Source organism: Myotis brandtii, unplaced genomic scaffold (assembly GCF_000412655.1).
Source record: "Myotis brandtii unplaced genomic scaffold, ASM41265v1 scaffold350, whole genome shotgun sequence".
In the NCBI taxonomy this organism is placed as follows: Eukaryota; Metazoa; Chordata; class Mammalia; order Chiroptera; family Vespertilionidae; genus Myotis; species Myotis brandtii.
In genome coordinates, this window is record NW_005363468.1 from 727418 (window position 1) to 738758 (window position 11341).

The 11341-nt window shown below is 42.9% G+C and overlaps 1 protein-coding gene across 1 annotated transcript in view; it reads left to right on the forward strand.

Annotated features, from left to right (window-relative positions):
* The window catches only part of MYCBP2 (MYC binding protein 2, E3 ubiquitin protein ligase), a 300054-nt gene that overhangs the window by 1980 nt on the left and 286733 nt on the right, over positions 1-11341 (forward strand). Inside the window, exons 2-3 of the mRNA XM_014544063.1 lie at positions 1980-2001; positions 10865-10869. Coding sequence (XP_014399549.1) covers positions 1980-2001; positions 10865-10869 — 27 coding nt within the window. The remainder of the gene's footprint in view (positions 1-1979; positions 2002-10864; positions 10870-11341) is intronic.

Below are 11341 nucleotides of genomic sequence, written 5' to 3' on the forward strand. Positions count from 1 at the left end.
GGGGACTGGGGGGAGAGGGAGATGTAAGAGGGCATCGGAGGGATAAATGGTGATGAAAAAAATAAAATAAAGTCCAATGGGGTTCTTACTATGTTCTCTGATGAAAGCATTAGACATTTGGGAACCAGGAATTCTAAAGCTACAGAGCCTGAGCAGGACAAAAAGCACCTATTCTTCAAGGGGTCACTGGGAGTAGGGCCACTTCTATTTTCAGTTCTCAGACTCACATGTTCTACCTATTAGGGACCCAGCTGTTAATTCAAAGTGTATTATGTGTAGCTTGTGTCCCAACAGCATCTGCAATTCTATCAATAGCAGGTTCTGAGCGGCATTTTAAGTAATAGAAGTGTATTCAACGGATATTATTAGTTTCCTTTTGCTGCTGGAACAAGTTTACTGGGTTAAAAAAATAACAAATTTACTAACTTACATTTCTGGCACTCTGAAGTCCAAAATCAAGTTGTTGGGGGGCTATATTTCCTCAGGAGGTTCTAGGGAAGATCTTTTCCAGCTTTTGGAGACCACCTATATTTCTTGGCTCACGGCTCCTCCTCCACCATCAAAGCTCCTCCTCCACCATCAAAGCTAGCAGCACAGCATCTTCAACAAATCTCTCTTCTCTGCTTCTGTCATCACATCTTTGCTAACTCTTTTCCCACTGTTACATTACCTTCTCTCACTCTGACCCTCCTGCCTCACTCTTATAACAGTGGTTCTCAACCTTGGCTGCACATTAGAATCACCTGGGAATCTTTTTAAAATCCTGATTTCTGGGCCTCATCCTCCGGAAATTCTGTTTCTTTGTTACTAATGTTGTGGCCCCACCCCATAACAAAGAAACAGAATTTCCGGAGGATGAGGCCCAGAAATCAGGATTATAAGAACTCTTGTGATTATATTGGTCCCACCTGGATAATCCAGGATACTCTCCCCATCTGAAGATCCTCAACTTAACTACACCTGCAAAGCCTCTTTTGCCACATCCTATGTAATCCTATATAATAAAAGGCTAATATGCAAATTGTCCCCTCAACTGGGAGTTCGACCAGGGGGCAGGGCCAGTAGGCCAACCACCCATGGCCCCTCCCCCTGGCCAGCCAGGCCTAATTGGCCCCAAGTGGGGCGGGTGGGCCAGACCCCACCCATGCACGAATTCGTGCACAGGGCCTCTAGTAAGATAATATATTCCAAGTTCTGAGGATTACAATATGGATAATTTTGGAAGGAGTCATTAGTCTACAACAGACATATACATGCTGGCATGCCCCATGGTCGGAGACAATGCTTTTTAGGATCCATACAGATCCTTCAGATAATGGTTTTGGTCAATGTGGGCAAAAAGGGCAAATCTGTAGCAGAATATGTATCAATTCCAGCCAAGTTGAATCACTGGCCCATCCAGGTAGAATATAAATCAACGATCCAGTGAGTGGCTGGCTGGTCCCTTTGCAGGATCGTGCTGCATTGGGGGCTTAGTGTTGGTCTCTTGTGCTGCCATGTTGTGCACTTGGCACTAGCAGGAGCCAGGTCAGCACTGTGAAGTAAGAGCCCTCCCTGTAATTCCACAAAGAGAACCTTCACCCTTGCCACCAGGCAGAGCTTCCATCTCTATGGCTACTCTGCATGTGCCCTCTGTGACCCCACTAGGTGGACAAAAGCAGAGTCTAGCTGATATGACTGACGGAATCATCATGTCTATGTGGTCATTTATTGTCTCTTCCATGATGGTACGTTACCTGATGGACACCGCCATGTGATTCAGATAGCCACACTTTGTGCCCATTCCCATAGCTCCATTCACATGCCTCTTCCACAGGCCTTCTCCTCATTCATCCAACATTTCTACTTCCAGGCACCTATGAAACAGCCAGGCCATATGCCACTACCCAGGAGTCTTACATATTCTTACTTTAGGCCACTTCTCATTATGTGCAAAATGGATGACCACGGGCAATGCATGAAGTTTGAACCACTGGGAGGATTTTGCTTTATCACTACCAGGTCAGTGTGCAGCAGCAGCTCATTTCAGTTTGCACCTCCTTACCAATTCAACCATGCTTGATCCAAGCTCAGCCTTTTTTCTGGTGTCAGTCATAAGGGACACCCCAATCCCATGCAGACATGTATTTGACCAGGTATCATTAATGACATAGTACTCTGGCCACACATTCATGCAGCTTACTTATATTCTGGCCCTGCTCATGTCCAATCCTGGGTATATTACCTCCATCTTACCATAGGTTTTTGCTGTGTCCACCAGACCTCATGAGTTGGTGGGTCTGGCAAAAATCCAGCTTCTGATGGGTAATTATAACCACCTGCCATCTCATGGTGAGGTATCTCTAGCAGGGCTGAAATAGCCTTCCAGGAATCATTTTTCAATAGTGTTGTTTTTTGTTTGTTTGTTTGTTTGTTTGTGGGTTGTTTTTTTTTGCTAAAAATGTTTGCCTTTGGCCCTGGCTGGTGTGGCTCAGTTGGTTGGAGCATCATCCCATACACCAGGGCACATACCCAGGTTGTGGGTTTGTTCCCCAGTTATGGCATGATCGATGTTTTTCTCTCACATCAATGTTTCTCTCTTTCTCTCTCTCTCTCTCCCCCACCCTCTTCTCTCTAAGATGAATTGAACATCTTATTTTGCCTTGGTCCAGAACCCTTGGATTTCTCCATTGAAACTTCCCATTCATTCTACACCACCTTTCCCCACCTCTGATACATCTAATAGCATAGATTCTGTTGCATCGTATGGTCTGAGAAGCAGATGCTTGCCCCAAAGTTAAGAGATAATGTTAAGCGCTTTCCTGCTCTGGACACCACTGAAAGTCACTCAGGAAATGTGTCAGAGCAATATTCTCAAGTAAATGTTATGCCTGCAGAACCCAGAGAAGCCTAGCGGGTATTGTCCCTCCTTTGTGGTAGGAAGTGCAAGATGTGATAAATTACCCTTCATGTCTCATGCCGTCAGAACCTTAACTTTCAGCATTTCATTGTCTTTCTTCAGTGTATCTTTGGACGTCATCAAGAGAATTCTACTTCCATGTCTTTATAATGAACACTTACCTCGAACCTCTCAAAAGCTTGCAAGTGCATTCCCACCTGCAAGTGTCACATCTTAATTCACCTCCAGTGAAATTTCAGCAGCTGCACAATTCCACCCATCATATGTCAGGCCTATCAATGTTCCACCTATCATCGATGATAGTCTTCGTTTTCTATTGCTGCACAGCAATATTATCACAAACATAGTGGCTTAATATGATGCACATTAACTAGCTGTTCAGTTTCTGTGAATTAGAAGACTAGGAATGGTTTAGCTCTGTCCTCTGCAAGGCTGCAATCAAGGTGTCAGCTGGGGCTACAGTATCATCTGAGACTCAACTGGGAAAGGAAATATTTCCAAACATATATGGTTTTTGGTGGAATTTAGTTCCTTGCCAGGCTGAGGGACTGGGTCCTTGTTGATTGTTGGCCAGAGGCTATCATCAGCTCCTAGCCACCTGTACCTCTCCATGAGCTGGCTCACAATATGGCACCTTACACCTTCAAAGTCAGCAAGGGAGAGGGGTTCCAGCAAGATGAGAGGGATGATATTATGTAACTTAATCACATATGTGTCATCATGTACATCCTGTCACTTATTCTGTGTTCTGTTGGTTAGGAGAAATTTGTAGGTCCTGCCCACACATAAGGGGAGAAATTTTTACAGGGTAGGGATACGAAGAGATGGATATCATGGGGTCTGTCACCTTAGAAACAGTCTGTCACAGATTGGGTCCTTATTGCTGCCTAACCAGTGGATGATCCAGCTCCCAAATCCCATGTTAGAGTCCACTTCTTCCTAGTAAACAGACTCAGAGATGGAGACTTGCATGTAAGAAGTTTACTGTGGAGTGCTTTCAATAATGTTGCCTGTGAATGAGTGAGAAAAACAGGATCAGTCAAGAGAAAAAAAGAAAATGAATGGCAATGCAGTTGCAACAAAAGCCTTAGCTAATTTCATGGGGAGATCTAGAGCTTGGTTGACTCTTCTGAGTCATCTTGAATTAAGGTCAGAGGGCCAGGTCTTTGCCTACCACATGAGGAGGGTTGGCACTTTGGGTGAGACAGCTCCTTAAGGCCCAGAGCAATTTATGGGAAGAGGCACAGCTGTAAGCAACCAACAATCAAAACTCCCAGCAGCTGGGGGAATCAGTGCCTCAGGCCTGGAAGGGTATCTGGGAGACACATCACAGTAGAAATCTTTAATAAACCAAAGGTGTGATATAAAATAAAATGTAGGGAACTTTCTGATGGTTGACTTGAGTAAAACAAACAAACAAACAAACAAAAATGTAGGCCCTAAGAAAGAGAATGGATTTTTATGCTTTTAAAATTATTTTCCATAAATATTTTTTTTTCCCCCAGAAAGACTACTGATAGAAGCTAGAGAGTGTCCTCTTTGATAAGATGTTGGGGTTGGTACATCTGGTAAAAACATTTTTAATTACAAGTAACAGAATACTTTGATAACAGTCACTGAGACAATTTGGAGTTTTTTTCTTGCACAAAAATAAGTTTGAAACTTTGTTCAATTGCCCTGCAATGTCAAGGCTAAGTCAGTGATGCTCTTGGCCTTTATCTCAGACCTAGTGTCTCATGGCTACAAAATCAACCATCCTGCTCATCTTTAAGAAAGAAAGACAGAAGTAGTGCCAGCAGACTTTCTTCCATCTGACTGGCCCGAATTGTGTCCCAAAGTCAACCCTAGATGCAGGAGAGGCTTATAGAAAGAATATTTCCTACCTTTTAGTTTTTATAGTAGAGGCAGGCAAGGAAGAAGGGGATATGAAATAGGTACAGGTGAGTCAATCCATATTGCTTTCAAAGCATTTTTCTGTTTTGCTGATTGAGGTCAGATCCATAAACTTCGAAGGCTAGATGAAAAATGACAGATACCATCATTTGGCTGAGAAGTCAAATCAGGTCTATTATTTGAATGGAAGATTCTCTGTATCATTCAGGATCCAAACAGGAAAACAGAGAAGTGCATGCCAGGTCATTAAGAGAGGGAACTGAATACATATCGGGAACTAATTGCAAGAGTGTTAAAGGAGCTGAGAAACCAAACAAGGTACAGAGACATCTCGTAGATTAACATCAGCAGGAAGCCACTACAATCCCAAGAGCTGAAGAGACCAAAGGAGGAGATGCTGTTACCAGATTCCAGGAGCAAGGGCTGCCCAGTGAGAACTGGTTCCACATCAGAGTTTACCTGGCTGGAGCTGGATCATGGGGGGAGAAGCTGCCCAGCAGGAGTTGGAACCACAGAGATGATATTGTGCAAACAGAAAGAGGCAAAGAAGGGGGAGGGGGAACATGATTTCTCCCCTTCCCACTTTCCATCTCACCCACAGGTTGAACCTAACTTGAAGCTAGCTGGCCTGGAAAATGTAGTTTGCAGGAGTCATTCCCCTGCTGTACACAGCAGAGCAGGGAAATGAAGAGGAAGGGACTCAAATGCAAACAAGCAAACTACTGGCACACCATCCCACACCCACGTAGAGGTGGACTTTAGGAATACCCGTAGGGAAACCACAGTTTTTTCCTGGAAGCAGTGTGGTCTCTACCCCATAAAGAATTAACTCAGTTCCCAATATTTGACATCCTACAGATAAGATTATTCTGCCTAAACTGAAGAAAAGCTGTCACATATTACAAATTAGTTTAGAAAAAAATATAAACAAATTTTCATAAATTGTGTGTTCTAAATACTTTTAAAATAGTTTCTGGCCCAGTTTGAAGGCAAACCTGACATGATTTGTAAAAAAAAAAAAAAAAAAATGGGTGTGTGTGTGTGCAATTTGAACTATTTTTAAGAGAATTACTTATGAACAACTAATAACTTGACTCCTTTTTACTCTCAAAATATAAAAGTAAAAATATTGATCAAAACAGGAAGTTGAACTAGGTGGGGCTAAGATTTTTATGTTATTACAAAAAAATTAACAGAGAATGTGAGTCATGGATGATAATTTTTGACCCTAAAAGTGTACTATAGCCACTTGAGGAGAAACTATAATCTGTTTTAATTATTGTGTGTAAAATTGTAGCCATCAGTTAAAATTGTAATAACTCACCCTTCACCCCGCCCCTGTTGTTCAGTGGTTGAGCACCCACCCATGAACCAGGGGGTCACGATTCCTACCCCACCCCCTCTTCCACATGCCTGGGTTTGGGGCTCCATTCCTAGTAGGGGTTGTGTAGGAGGCAGCCGCTCAATCAATCTCTCTCATCATTGATGTTTCTAGCTCCCTTCCTCTCTCTGAAATCAATGAAAATATATTTTTTAAAAAACTCGAAAACCTCACTATACTGAAGAAGTTTTTGAAATTATAATGATGTGGTTCTTCCATTTCTCTCAAGGAGTTATACTTTAAAAAAAAAATATATATATATATTGTTGATTTTTTACAGAGAGGAATGGAGAGGGATAGAGAGTTAGAAACATCGATCAGCTGCCTCCTAAACACCCGCTACTGGGGATGTGCCTGCAACCAAGGTACATGCCCTTGACTAGAATTGAACCTGGGACCCTTCAGTCTGCAAGCCGACGCTCTATCCAATGAGCCAACTGGTCAGGGCTCAAGGAGTTAATCTTTATATGACTTTCTATACCAGCTGTGAAAGCATCCTATGGTCTAAAATGCATCACAACAATGTGGTTAAAAAAAATGTGACACATTAAATATAGAGTGTTCCAAAAATGTATACACACACTTTGAATAATCATAAAGGCAGTGTTTATTAAAATACATTTCATTTTCAAAATTGAGTGATTAGCTGTTTAAGTGTGTATACTTATTTTGGGGACACCCTGTATATATTATTGAATTCACTACTTCAAAGAATACCCTCACCCACTAACAAATATTTTAGTATAAATTTTCAGCGACAAAAATGTTCATTTAAAGCCAGGCTCCCTAAATATAAATTTTTACCTGTAGGAAAACTTGGACATATAATTTGTATATATTTAAAACTTTAAAAAGTAATATGAATAAAAATGAAAAAGATTCAGTCTTCATGCTTACAAATTACTGAATCTTCTAAGGCTCTAAAAATACAGCTATTTAAAGCAAGAGTCAAGATTTCTAGGGAAGCCAACATGTAATTTATGTTTAAAAGAATTTCAATTGCCATGTTGAATTTTCCTGTTCAGCTTTATTTATAAATAGATTATATAAAATATATTTTATTTTAAAGTGCAATATGGTCATATTTGTAAAGGATCCAGAATCCTGTGGTCCTTAAAAAGCAAAGATGACTGAGGGGTGAAGCAGTTCTTCACTCTTTAAGCTTGAGCATTTTTTTCCCTTCCACATTGTTCTCAGCTACCCAAGTTTGTTTTAAAATGTTCTCAACTACCAATTTTATTTTTAATACATCATTATACAAACGGGAGAAACCAACTCAGACTCTTGTCCACAGCATTTTCAACAGTCTAGATTAGTGATGGCGAACCTTTTGAGCTTGGCATGTCAGCATTTTGAAAAACCCTAACTTAACTCTGGTGCCATGTCACATATAGAAATTTTTTGATATTTGCAACCATAGTAAAACAAAGATTTATATTTTTGATATTTATTTTATATAATTAAATGCCATTTAACAAAGAAAAATCAACCAAAAAAATGAGTTCGCGTGTCACCTTTGCCATCACTGGTCTAGATGTTCCTGATAATATACATGCTTCCTGTGTTTGTAATCTTGAAACATTAGTACAATATTAACCTCTAGAATGAATCTAACAACATCAACCATTGTCCACTTACATACACTTCATGGTTTCTGCTATGTTTTTAAATATGTCAGTGCTGATGGCCTTCTTTAAAAAAACAAAACAAAAAAACATACCCTTAGAGAAACAGAGTGTAAAATCTGTAAATCTGTAGAGAGTTTAGAACATTATATAGTCGCAGGCTTCAAATTTCAATGTAAAGAGTGACAAAATCTGTGACCACACCAACGAAAGACGAGGCCATAGCCTTATATGATCATAGACTAGAGAGATAGATGCTTTTGAGAAATGAACATGATACCAACCACAAAGCCTACAACATACTACGCATGTTTTTTAAATAATAAAATGGTGAAAACCAGGATTTGCCTTAGTCCAACGTTGAGGGCAACTGTGCCCTGAACTCCCGTCTAGCCCATTCTGACACCCAACCTGCCCAGTGCTCCTTCCACCCACTCTCCCCCAAGCCTCTAGCCCCCCTCCTAACCCAAACGCGCACACCCCAGCCTGGAGAGAAGATAAAGCTAAGATGGCAGCGCGGAAAGTGCAGGAGCCGCACTCAGTGGGACAGGAAAAACAAAGCAATGTTCTTTCATTCTGCACATTTCTTTAATAACCAGACCCCACCCACCTCACCTCCAGCACAGCAGCGGAAGACACTGAATAGTAGGGTGCGCAAAATTGGCGGGAGGGAAGGCTTGCTTTGCATATTGCCAGAAACCCAAATCATCCATCAGCGGGGACGGTTCAGGTGACCCTTGCGACTTGCCTTGGGGGCCACCCTCCCTTCAAGTCCCCTTGACAGTGGAATTAAAGGAGACTCCAATCGTTTTTTTGTTTTGTTTTGTTTTTTTGTTTTTCTCCTTCCCGGCCACCCAGGGAAGCCTTCCAAGGTGCCCAGCTGCCAAGGCAGAAGCTGTAGCAGTTGCAGTGACCGGGGAGTGCACACTGCAGAGGCAGGAAGAGGAGGAGGAGGAGGAGGAGGAAAGAAAACGCAGCGTCTGCTATTAATTTACAGTATCGCTGCCGCCCGCTGTTGCTGCCGCGGTGGTGGAAGGATACGCCACCCTCGGTCAGAAACCGAAGTGAGCAAGTGCGGGCATTGCGCACGCCTAGCTGCGCTGCTCAATGACAAGGGGTTCCTTATGAAATTCTCCAGTTACCGGGTTTTGTGTGTACCCAGAGGCTCAGGAAAGGGCCTGCCCGGGACTGAACGGTATGGCGAAGCCCCAGGTGAAATGAAGGAAGGGGTGGGAAGAACTTGAGACCAGTGCAGCCCATAGGGTCAGTCCCACTACACACTGTACAGGGACAATGACTGCACATGCCGCCACCTAAGTCTAAGCTGGAAATGGTTTTCTGGGTACTCATCATCCATCCATCCATTCAACCAACATGTATTTCCCTCCTGCTTAGGGCTAGAGCCTGTGTAGAAGGATCTGGGAATGTAATGGGGGGACACAGACGCCATACTTGTCCTTATAAAAAATACTTAGAATGTTTTGTTTTGTGTGTTACCACTTGCACAAAGCCATGTGCCAAGGTGGACATCCTAGATGCTTGAAGCCCTCCCATAATATCATGTAGTATTATTTTGACCATTATTCATTCAGAAGTTGAAACTTGCCCAAAGACACAAATAGAAGGGTTAGGATCCAAACCCTAGTCTGTCAGAGCCTTTTGGCTACCTCCTGGACTTCTGCAACAGTGATGAGCCCTTACAGCAGCTCCTACATGCAGTTCAGGCCTTTAACTCCACCTGCCCTTAGCTGCCTCTCTACCTGTGTCTTAGCTGTCATCCCAGGGTTGGGGAAGAGGGCTTCCTGTTCAATACTGAACTTGTAACTCTGCTGAAACTTGAGAACAAATACTAATTGAATACTTTCTATGTACAAGGGTCTATACAAGAAGCTAAGGAAGACACAAAGATAAATAAGAATCTCTGAAGGAGCTTATAGGATAGTTGAAGAAATAAGACAAAAATTGTTTAACAGGGCTACTTACTCACTGTACGAAAATACTATAATTCTGCAGGCCTGCCCTTGGTCCCTATGTTTTCATTATCCCACTTCTGGCTATTTTGTTTTTTAATGTTATTAAAAATGACATTCATCTATCATTTAAAGCCCCAGAAAAAATGCTTTCCTTTACCACTTCCTCCCCTCCCCTCCAACTAGAATTAATTTATTTACCCAAGTTTTTTTTTTTTAAATTCTTTTTAAGTGAAGGACATTAAGGGAAGAGGCACAGACAGAGGAGCTAGTAATTGGATAAAGAATATAGTACTTGGAGGCCAGGACTCAATGATTTTGTCAGGAGTATAAATTTATACTCTTCAAATAAAGATAAAACTAATAGGAAACAGGATGCATTGGCAAATATAATTCTAGAGCATTTACTTAGAAGGGGTTAGTAGAATAGCTTGGAACAGGGAACTCAGCAAGTGTTACATTATATAGATAACAATGATAAGATCTTTGGTAGATATGATATTGCCAGATGTTGTACAGACACAGTCACAACTATAGTTTCAGGCCATATTCAAGAATTATCTTTAGTAATGTAAGTCTGGGCAGAAAAAGATAAGCCATTAAGTAACCACTCTCGAGAGATAAGAGTGCACTTTTAGGAGGAATGTGGAGTCAACAAAAGAGTATTTAAGAATAGAATAATGCCTTGAGATTTAACTCTGATGTAAATGTTGAGAACAATACTATTGGAATGACTCTGGCTTGTGCACACTGTCCTAACTGTGAATTCTACTTTCACAGAAAAAAAAAAAAGAATGCACTAATTTACTACCTGTCTTTTGTAAGTAAATGCCATTTTAAATAGACTTAAATCCTAAAGACAAAAATTCTGCAAAGGGACTTGTAATCCGGTTGGCCTTCTGGGCCTTGAATTCGGAATTAATCAGCACTGCTCAGGCCAGGAGAGGTGGCAGGGTTGCGTAACACTCTACTCTGGCAGGAGGCACGTTCCCTCTGCTTGCAGGTCCCAGCTCTCCCACCTGGTAGGAAACCATTACCTGCAGCCCAGCGTTTGCAGCTGACAGCCTGCCTAGCACTCTCCTTACTCTTCCTCAAGCTGCTAGTAAAGCCCGGAGAAGTGGATTTCTTTCAGGTTCCGTAGGGACTCACAGCCCCACTCCCGAAGCCGAGAGGCAGAGGGAGTGGCGGAGGAGAGGGGGAGGGGAGGGGAACAGGCTGGAGTTACTGAGCATGTGCGGGGCGTAGCGCATGCCCAGTGCAGCCGGCAGCTTCCCATTGCGGGCAGTCGGGGTGGTGGGAGCGGTGGTGGCGGCAGCTGCGGCGGCTACGCCTCCTCCTTACACTCCCGAGGTGGCGGGGTTAGATGAGCGGCCCCAGTAGCGGCGAAGGCGGCGCGGGGGGGAGGAGGAAAAGAAGGAGGAGAAGAAGGAGGAGGTCGTCGCTGTCTTTGTAGTCTCCCGGCTGCTGGAGCGAGAGGCCACTGCCGGAGCCGTCGTCGTTGGAAAAGGGCTGTGTGTGCGCGCGCGTGTCTGCCTGTCCGGCCCGCGGGGACCAGGCAGCGGCGGCGAGGAGG